Genomic DNA, 9857 nt, shown 5'->3' with positions numbered 1-9857 from the left:
ATTATGTTTATTATAAAACCAAAAAAAATTAAATATAGAAAAAAATTTAATAAGTGAAAATATTATATTTATTTTTACAAAATTTTTTAACTAATTTAATATTAATTATAAATAAAAAATTAATATAATTATAATAAATTTATTAATATGTTCATTGACGAGTTACGTTACGAGTCACGTAATGCAAAACTAGTATTACCAAAAGTCCCTTGGGGAACATCCGATAAAATTAATATTACCAAAAATATTGGCGCCTTCCTTTTGCATAATTTTGGCTGACAAGCAAGAACACACAGCACAAAGCATCCACTCTCAGTTTTGACATTTATACATAAATGGAAGCTCAGAATATCTTTTTCTGATTTTTGCTCATTCGGGTAATCCATTATTAATTCATTATACTCCGTCTCTCTCTCATTTATTATTTTCCTCTGATCACTCTCTCTCTCTTTGCTTGCATTTGGAGATGATTGTAACGTTCTACCTCCATTACTTTTTTTAGGGTTTTCTATCTCAACTTTCAATTATTTAATCTTACTGTTTTTTTTTAAATTTTTTTGATCTTATCATGATTTTCCTACCTTGAATGCTCACACTTTTTTGGGTGTTCTCTTGTATATCTTGGTGGTAGATTTTTCTTTGGTTTTGCTCACTGTTTTTGTGTCTTAGATTCTTAAATTTGGTATGCTTTTTTAGTTATATGGTCTTTTTTTGAAATTTTCTTAATGTTTTGTTTGTACCTTATTAATGATGAAGTTTTAATTTTTAACACTTTTTGTAAGAATGTAGAGATTGCTAAGTTTATTAGTTTGACCCCATTTCTTGAAATATATTAATTGTAAGGTAAAGAGGTTGTTTAGTGAAGTGAAATTTGCTTGGAGTTTTTACTGTGATTTGAAGGAGCTGTGTGTGATTAGCATATCTATCTCATAGAGGGAAAAATGAAACTTTTTGCTGGTCTATTGTATTGTCATGTTGAGCTATATTTAGTTCTCTTTAATTTGAAGACCCTAGATGTTGGAAATTAATCCCTAATTGAATGTCTTTTAACTCTTATAGATATAGCATTTGGAGTGGCGAGTCGTATCATCAGAATGATGTCAAATGTCATGGATTTAGCAGTGGATGTATGTCCAACTGAGGATGCTCTTGGTGCCTTGTTAGAGTACCTGGTTGATCCAAAGCTACCTTCAGAATCTGCTGCAAGGACCACTCCAACACAACTTGAGCAGGAATTAATTGGAAAACAGGTTTCTGTTGCTTTCTGATCTCGTCTTCTGTTTATCAATCTAATCTTGTAACTACGCAAACTGCTACTGTGATTTTTTTGGTGGTTAAGTTTAAGTGTTTTTGCTAGATAATTTATTTTACGTAATGGTAACTAATTTATAGAACTACTAAGAAACATCACCAATTCCATTTATGGCTTCTTTTGATATGGATCACTCGAATATTTCTTTGCAGAATCAGTAAATGTAGAGTGTATAACAGAAATTATGTAGTTGTGATTCTGTTAGTAGAGGCTCTTGCCTTTTTTTCTTTTACCAAAGCTGTCAATCGCATATAAGCATTATTTTTTATGGGTTTTTTCTTTTAATGTCAGTTTGCATAGTGCATTGAAAAACACAAAAGAACAAGGAGATTTGGCTGATTCTCCTTACTGAGAATACAAAATTATTGAAATTATGAGTATAATGGCTTGTTGGACTTAGTTTCACTTGGCCTTTTCAATAAGAACAATGCCTTCACTCAAATCATTATGGTCAAGTGAACGTTTTTGATTTTTTTTTATTTGATCACTCGTTTTTCACATGCTATAATGCTCCAAAGGATCCCACCCCAGTACATTTAACACTAAACTCTGCACCAAGTGAACTTCTGTCTTCTTGCTCTATGTAATATAATGACCTTCATTCTAGTTAACAAAATTTAACATTTAAAATATCCAATAATTCAGCCCCTGTTCTCTTTTACTTCTCTCATACTTAGCATTCTTAACACTTTATTACTGAAAGGAATTTTGAGCAAAAACTATTCGCATATGTTGGCAACTGTTTCTATTGTTAAATCTCTATTATAAGTTAGAAACATGTTACTTCAACTAAATATAAGAAAATAATATACATGATATATTATCCAATGGTGATCTTCATAAAAAATTCCAAGGGGTTGTTTTGTTTTTTTAACATGCTTTATTTTCTTTGCTTTTTTCTTCGGACTCATTTGGCATGGTTATCATTTCTCCATTATCCTTAATATCATTTTTACTGGAGCGCTATATGCACACAAACTTTCTCACATGCATGATATATTGGAAATGTCACGACTAAGTGCTGTTTCTTTAGGGTATTTAGTCAAGTTATAAATCAGCATTTACTCTTTTAACTTCTCTTTTCCTTGCTGCTACTGATTTCTTCAGGTTCATGCTGTTGTATTAGTCTACAACTATTACTACCGGAAGCAGCACCCGCATATAGAGTTTCTAGGTTTTGAGAACTTCTGCAAATTAGTTGTAATTCTGAGACCTACTTTAATGGTATATCTGAAATTAATGCAACTTTCCAATGAGACTGAGCTGGACGACCTGGTAAAAGACCTTTCAGTGGCCGAGAACATGATAATGAATGCATGTGATATTTCAACAAGCCTAGATGCATCAAAAAATGCTCCAAGCACTGAGGGATTGCCAATTTCCAAGGTTGCAGTTTTGCTTACAGACTCCAAGAACAAGAATTGCTTGCTGAAATTTGGTTCCATCACTGAAGGAGTTTGGTCTCTGATAGAGAAAGATGTGGATCTCTCCTATAAAACTTCCTTGGTTTCAATTAACCCGGAGCCTGTAAGCAAGAAGAAAAGATTTATTAAAAAACCTGTGAAAAATGGGCCAGATGCTGATGATGCTGGCCTTCAGAAACTTGCATATTCTGTAGTCAAGGAAATTACAGGTACTAGATCAAAGAATATGTCCTGGCTTCAAATAATTATTATATGCGTTGATGATATAAAATGCTGGCTACTGAACCAATTGTAACACCGGTTAAGCTATAAACATGATGGTTAAGCTATAAACATTATGATTCAGCGACTGTATCCTGTTCTTAGCTTGTAATTTAGGTGCCCGTTCCAAATGCAATTATTAACTAAACGCTGTTAATTATTATTTTAATGGTGAAGTTCTTATGTCTCTATAGCACACCCTTAAGTTTATGTAATTTCTAAATTCAGTTTTCAATCAGCTTTGTTTTAATGCTTATCAAACTATAATGATTGAATATGTTCTCCTATGTTGAAGCAGGTATTAATCAGGATGCCCTTTTGATTTTGGAGAGCCATGTTGTGTATTCCACAAGCAAAGAAAAAGCAGCTACACGCTTTTATATAATGCAGTGCACCCAACCAGAAAACAATGAAATTACCCAAGTTCTCATTAGAGATGCTCTGAACAGGTCTAATTACATCAAAACCTTTCTTTTCGTTTTCATATTATATTTTGCTTACCTCAGCAATGCATTTGACATTAGTTTTTCGCTTTGTAAGGATTTCAAATTACCTTGTAGTTGGATTAAAACTGATTTCTTGCTTACTTTTGATTTGTCATGTATATAATGAATCGAATATGTTATGATAGATTTTGCAGATATATAACTATATCTTATGAACATTCTAAAATGTGTCCTTCTTTTATCACATCTAAGTTAGTTAATTTTAAGTGTTGGAAAATGTTCATGATAACATTATTAAATGTGCAGTGTGCACACAAACGATAATGTAGACTATAAAATGATCTTTTGAGCTATTTAAATTTTATACAAGTGTATTTGTATATTTATGCAGATGCTGAAATGCTATACAAGTCTAGCATTTTCTAACATGCAAGTGAAGTTATTTTTTTATTCCTTACTGGCTCAGTGAACAGAGTTCTAAAAAGGTTTTAAAATTGGTTCTGATTTTACGATTTCTTCTTTCTGGCTGCAAATGTTTACCTTTTCTGAAGGCCTTTATTTTCATCTATCTGGGGAAAGATGATTATGAGAAACCTCTTTAATATGGTGGCTGTTTTATATTAGTTGAATATGGTTATCTGAATTATTATTTTTTATCAATTAAATTTTTTAGTTGCTGGGATGACTAACTGATAATTTGCTGGTATTGAGAATGGCTTTTCTGACTGAATAAGTGCTACTATTTGCTGAGCAATTCTTAGTGACATAATAACATGCAACTATTTTCTGGAGGAATCCTAATCTTTGATGCTTTTATGTCCCAAATGGATATTCGTGAATTTCAGTTAAGGCCATCAAATGGTTCATGAGTAAAGAAGAAATAAATATGAACTTAAAAAAATAACTGTCCTTTTACCGTGAACAGTTTGCAGGGTCCTCTGTTTGTACGAAATTCTAGCCAATGGATGCATACCTCAGTTGTGGAATACTTCCATTTGCTTCCTTATGCTAAAATTCTCTTAGATTGGCTTTCCGGGTAAGATTTTCATGGACATTTGTTCGTGTTACAAAAAGGTTATGATTTATCAGCACTACTGGTTCCTATGGTGACTCACAGAAATATGAATTCATTTTTCTTGCAATCAAATCAAATAATGACGTGCTATGTAATGTAAGATACAATAGATTTCATGTGAAAGATACTGCTGCAGAAACAAGCAGAGTATTTGTGTTTTACAAGCCAACTTTTTGCTTATCTGTTAGCATGCCCAATTTTAATTTTTTTCACATCCAAGTCTTTGTCTTCTACCCACTTCTCTTGATATTAACTTTAAAATTGAACTGCACATTGAATCTGGTTTGAATTCAATACTGCATGTGAAAGGAGGGATCTGAAATCATATGATTTGGATTCAACAACACACATCTATCTCTTATTGATTACATTCATGTATTAGATTTAGAAAAACGAATTAGAATTCAGAATCAAAGTTTTTATAAGATGGAGTTGAATTGCAAGAAATATTATTTGAAATCTAAACCAACCAAGTTCTTAGCCACATTACTAAATTTTGAGTACATTCATTGATCTAATATGTGGATTGTACTTTAACGGAATAAAACCAGGTCAGATGATCAGCTTACTGTTTACACCTTATAATCAATAGAATAATAGATAAAGTAATAGTAAGGAGGGTACCAGTAAGTAAAAGATAGTACTATTATAACATGTTACTAATTTTGTCTGAGGATGACTCCTACTATGCCATTAATTTTCAGATCTTGCTTTTCAGTAGGGAGTCCGGTAATCCGCAAGTTCAAAAATCAGGGCCAGAAACCATCAGTATCGACTCTTCCAAGAGAGTAGATAGACCTTGTTTTCTCGAAGCTCCAAAAAGTTCGCATGGAGAGCATCTACAAAGCAAGGAAGGATCTGGATCAACAAAGCAGTATGATGATGATGGACCTTATGCTGTTGATTTTCCTGAAGATTGTGATACATCCTGCAAAATGGATGTAGATGAATCTCTTGTGGTTCATGACCGAACTAAGGTCAAAGGCACAAATGGTGTAAGTAAACTCAAACCCGAAAACTACCAAAAGACTTTTATAGACAGGCCTTTGAATAATTCAATGAATGAGGTTAGATTTTGTTACTTGCATATAGTTTGCCAATTTAATAGGAGCATATTTGTGTTGTGCTGATTTTCGATGTTCACATTCATAATGCTTATTGATTTCACTGATCTTCAAAAAAAGAATCGTCATTGATTCACTGTAGAAATGCCGAGTGATTATGAAAATAGTGGATGTCAGATAACTTGTTATACACACTATCTTATTAGTCAATAAGCTGCCCCCTCATTTCTTTAGTTTTTTTTTTTCAAATGGCCTTTGCTATTTCTAATCAGCAGAATTAGACAACTGATCCGTTGTTCCTTTTGAAATATATTTTGATCCGGAAGAATGCGATAGGTAAAAAAAACAGGTTCTGGAAAACTGTCTTGTACAACTGAAAGTTGTCTGTAGATTTCATTTGCACCTGTTCTTTCCCTTTTCTTTTCATAGCTATTGAACAATTATTTCTGGTGATTTGAAGGCCGTTTAATGGACTTACCTTTTAGCTGTGTAAGTTGAGGTCTGGGGCAATGCTTATTTGACAACTCTACTATCTGTTGCTGGATTGTGAGGTATATAAATATCTTAAAGTTCATAATAAATGCGTAGTTATGTTTTGCATGTGTATCTAAAATTCATCACCGTAGAGCTGGAGTCTGATCTGGATTTATTCCTATCCTATGTTGTTATTCTCGACACGCATTTTTGGTACTTATATCTCTCCTTTTTTGCTAGTTATATGATCCCCTTCTATATGTAGGTTAAGATGGCAAGCTCTTTGAAGAGGCAGAAAATTACCAGAGATGGACCTGCTGCCAATGGAAACAAGAACTGCAAAAAGTCCTCTTCAGATCAAGATGGGGTAGCATTAAATGGCAATGTGATGGTTAAAAATCATTCAAAATCCAATGACCTTGACAAAATACGAAGTGTCATAGCTTCAAAAGATAAGGAACTTTCGCAGGCTGCGGTGAAAGTTATCTTAAGCAAAAGAGCTAAATTGGTATAGTGATTTTTTCCAAAACTGTCAGTTGGCAGCATGAATGTGTCTTTTAAATTATTACACACCAAACTCAAACAAACTAAAGACATACAATTATGGATTGGTATTTATTTCAATCTATACATGAATTAAAGCATCCTAAATATCATACTCTTTTGTAGCTGTTTCCCTTAATTGGGATCTTTCCCATTAGATGCTGTAATTGCATTTCCCAGAATGTTTAGCTGTGTTGCAAATAAAAAGTAACATCATAAATATTTTCCTGAGTATGCAGTGTTTACAGCTGCGAGATATAGAAGATCAGATTGCTCAGTGTGATCAAAATATCAAGATAATTTCGAATGGTATGATTTGAATATTTTTTTGCATGTAAATTCATCCTTTTCCTTGCCCTTAAATGTATTCCATCTGGGTAAGAAATGAGCGACAATTAGAACCTGTAGCTACACCTGATGGAAGCCGGTAAGTTTGAATTATTCTTTAGAACCATTCCTATGCTGACTGCTTCTAGTTATCGGTAAATCTTTTGGTTCATAGCACACTCCAAAGCATCCTGACTTCATATAATAAGAATTACCAGTGAATTTCCATTTTATAGAGTAGAAAGATGAGATCTTTACATGGACCGAAAAAATTTCTTGCTACCTAGCACCTTAGTCTTTATTTTTTTGTCATTACTCAGTTCAGTTGCATAGTCACTTTGCATGAATTATCATATGTTTGGGTCTTCATTTATGTACATGTACTGAACTGACCGCATATACAAGGGTCTAAGAGCTTCATTTTTTTTTTAAGAAAAAAATCTTACATGAATTGTTGCAATTTTACTTTACCTTCATGACATTTCATCTTTTCAGTTAGGCATAAAGACAAGATCTAAACTAGTTCTTTTTTCTTTGTAACAGGTGGAGAAGGTGATTTGGTCCTTAAAATAGAAACTCTTATAGAATGCTGTAATGACAAATTCCTAAGAATTCCACCCCAAGAAATTCAACATTGCAACGATCAATACTCTACTCCATCAATAGAAAGTACTAGATTGCCTGCCAATGGGACCAAGAAGCAAAATCCATGTCAGGCAAGTTTGTGATCTTCAATTTTTTCTCATTCAAGTTGCATCAAATCCCTATATACTTATATGAGTGCATCAAATATAGGAATTGCCGGAAGGTGATCCATACTTGTTCCTTTTCATGATTCCCTTCCTTGTATCATCCTAGCATGGACATAGTTTCGACATTATCCTAAGGGTGTGGCGCACTACATTTATTATAGGTGATTATTGTGGCTTTGCTGCATTTTAAAAGCCCTGATAGTATGGGCAGAAAGACATAAATTACTAAAAAGGTTGAACCTAAAATCTTTTCTAAAGGTATCCATTTTCCGGGAGAGACAAATAAAATGTCCTGACACAGTGGTCATCCAACACATCCTTCGTCTCATAATTTCAGCATGCATGTTCTTGGTTGTCGTGTCTTCTGTATATTGTGTAATTTTTGCCAGCGAGCGATTTTGGATGGAGGTGTTTTAGACCGGTAGCTTGGTGTTGAGCATTATAAAATGTGCAATGCATCATTTCTACACCTAACCTAATCAACTTACTGTTGAATGAGCAGGAACTGGATGAGTTATGCTATCAAAAGAATTGGATACTACCAACATACCGTGTATCTGCTCTAGATGGTAAGAGAAATTTCCGTAATGATAACTCAGAAAGAAAAAAACTCAGATTATTGTACTTTCTAATGCTCATTAAGCCATGTCAGATTAAGTAAAAAAAATTACATTTTTGAAGGTGGATTTGAAGCTGGTGTAACTGTGAAAGGAAAAGATGATGAGTACTCAGCTGGTGGTGATGTGCAATGCCATCCACATGAAGCAAGAGAATCAGCTGCTAAGCAGATGCTGTATAAATTGCAAACTTGTCAACTTCCAGCAGACATCTGAGGTTCAGACATGAAGAATCTCAATTTTTGGACAGTGGATTTAGGACCATTAGTAATATCACAAAAAATAGATTACGAAACTATTAGCTTGATATTAAGTTGTTTCTCCTAATCCCCAAAAAGATAGATGAAGGGGAAGGGGAAGAAAAAAGAAATCATAGTTTAACCAGCTCAGCTTAACCTGTCACTGGCCAAGCGCCATACTTGTCTAAACTAATAGACACTTTACTACTTGAAAAGAAATTAAAATTTGGATTAAATTAATTTGGAAGTAAGAAGTTCAAATAAGATTAATATGATGGAAAAAAAATTAAAATTTGGTTTCTTTCATTAATTTGATGTAGCGAATGCAATGAGTAAATTTTTTATTTACAGGAGACAATTATAGTGAGGTTCACTCTCTTATTTAGATAAAAATGGAAATTAATTAAATCCTAAAAATTAAAAATTATCTAGTAGCCTAAACACGGACTGGCTGTTTGGACCAGGTGAATGAGGAACTGTTCTGCTGTCTGATTCGGTTGAAAAATTAAAAGAGTTAATTACAAATAACACGGGCTTACCCCAAAATAATCTCAACAATGCGATACCAAATTTGAGTTTAGAGATTTACGGTTTCTAGGTTTCAACTTTCAAATTTAAAATCTAACCTTTTTTTTCTCAATATCAGACTTTTGAAATTGCAAATATATAGTAGTTATTTGAATCAATCTTTTGCATGTCACATATTTGGATTTATTATTAAAGATTTGGCAGAGATTCTCGGCAATTTTCTCTCCATCTTCTCCAACTATTTCTCTAATTACAAACCTTTCCATTTACTTTTTCTTTTCTTTCACAAATTGATTTGTGAAAATGGTGAAAACTAGGTCTATTTTGAAACAATCTCCAACCAGAAAGCTCAGTATTCCTAAATCTAAAGCAACTTCTAGCAAAACAAAAACAGAATTTGATGAAAATCCGGATTTCATGAAGAGTCTAAGGAAGCTTGCTCCATATGAAAATGACGGCAAAGGAAACAATGACTATTAATACTTATGTTGTAGCGGTTAAGGTATTTCTCTTTATTTTATCTATTTTTAATTTTTCTTTATTTGTTTTAGAGAATTTGTTGTCTTTGATTTTTATTTGATTAGTGTTGTTAACTTTTGCGTGTTCATACTAATAATATGTTTTTTGGTTTGTTTTGTTTATATAAATCAATTTTTTATGTTTATAATATTGAGAAAACCACAAAAATATTACCATTTAAATAAGAGTTTACAAAAATACACACCAAATCAAAAATTTACATTTTCTACCCAACTACTAAGTAAGAGACACATGACACACTCAAAACCAATAAAA

General features: G+C 32.7%; 1 protein-coding gene across 4 annotated transcripts; it reads left to right on the top strand.

Moving 5' to 3' along the window:
- The first annotated feature begins 268 nt into the window (after positions 1 to 268).
- Positions 269 to 8774, top strand: LOC126665442 (uncharacterized). 4 transcript variants are annotated; one of them, XM_056106391.1, is made up of 11 exons: positions 269 to 377; positions 1060 to 1250; positions 2420 to 2945; positions 3296 to 3446; positions 4369 to 4479; positions 5240 to 5513; positions 6322 to 6564; positions 6839 to 6908; positions 7470 to 7642; positions 8181 to 8247; positions 8360 to 8774. In XM_056106391.1, the coding sequence occupies exons 2-11, from the start codon at positions 1095 to 1097 to the stop codon at positions 8509 to 8511; spliced, it is 1923 nt and encodes a 640-aa protein (XP_055962366.1). In that variant the 5' UTR covers positions 269 to 377; positions 1060 to 1094; the 3' UTR covers positions 8512 to 8774. The 4 variants fall into 4 exon arrangements, with proteins under 4 accessions (XP_055962366.1, XP_050214225.1, XP_055962365.1 ...); XM_050358268.2 differs by having other exon boundaries at positions 5237 to 5513; XM_056106390.1 differs by lacking the exon at positions 269 to 377 and adding an exon at positions 426 to 472 and having other exon boundaries at positions 5237 to 5513.
- Positions 8775 to 9857: the final 1083 nt, after the last annotated feature.

This window comes from Mercurialis annua, linkage group LG1-X (genome assembly GCF_937616625.2).
Source record: "Mercurialis annua linkage group LG1-X, ddMerAnnu1.2, whole genome shotgun sequence".
In the NCBI taxonomy this organism is placed as follows: domain Eukaryota; kingdom Viridiplantae; phylum Streptophyta; class Magnoliopsida; order Malpighiales; family Euphorbiaceae; genus Mercurialis; species Mercurialis annua.
Note: the sequence above shows the minus strand (reverse complement) of the source record. Positions and strands in the feature narration are given on the sequence as shown.

Excerpts from the sequence above, each read along its gene's own strand:
- LOC126665442 (XM_050358268.2), top strand. The coding sequence starts at position 1,095 with ATGATGTCAAATGTCATGGATTTAGCAGTGGATGTATGTCCAACTGAG. Across the intron at positions 5,514-6,321 it reads AGGTCAAAGGCACAAATGGT|GTTAAGATGGCAAGCTCTTT; the intron begins GTAAGTAAACTC and ends TTCTATATGTAG. Across the intron at positions 6,565-6,838 it reads TAAGCAAAAGAGCTAAATTG|TGTTTACAGCTGCGAGATAT; the intron begins GTATAGTGATTT and ends CTGAGTATGCAG.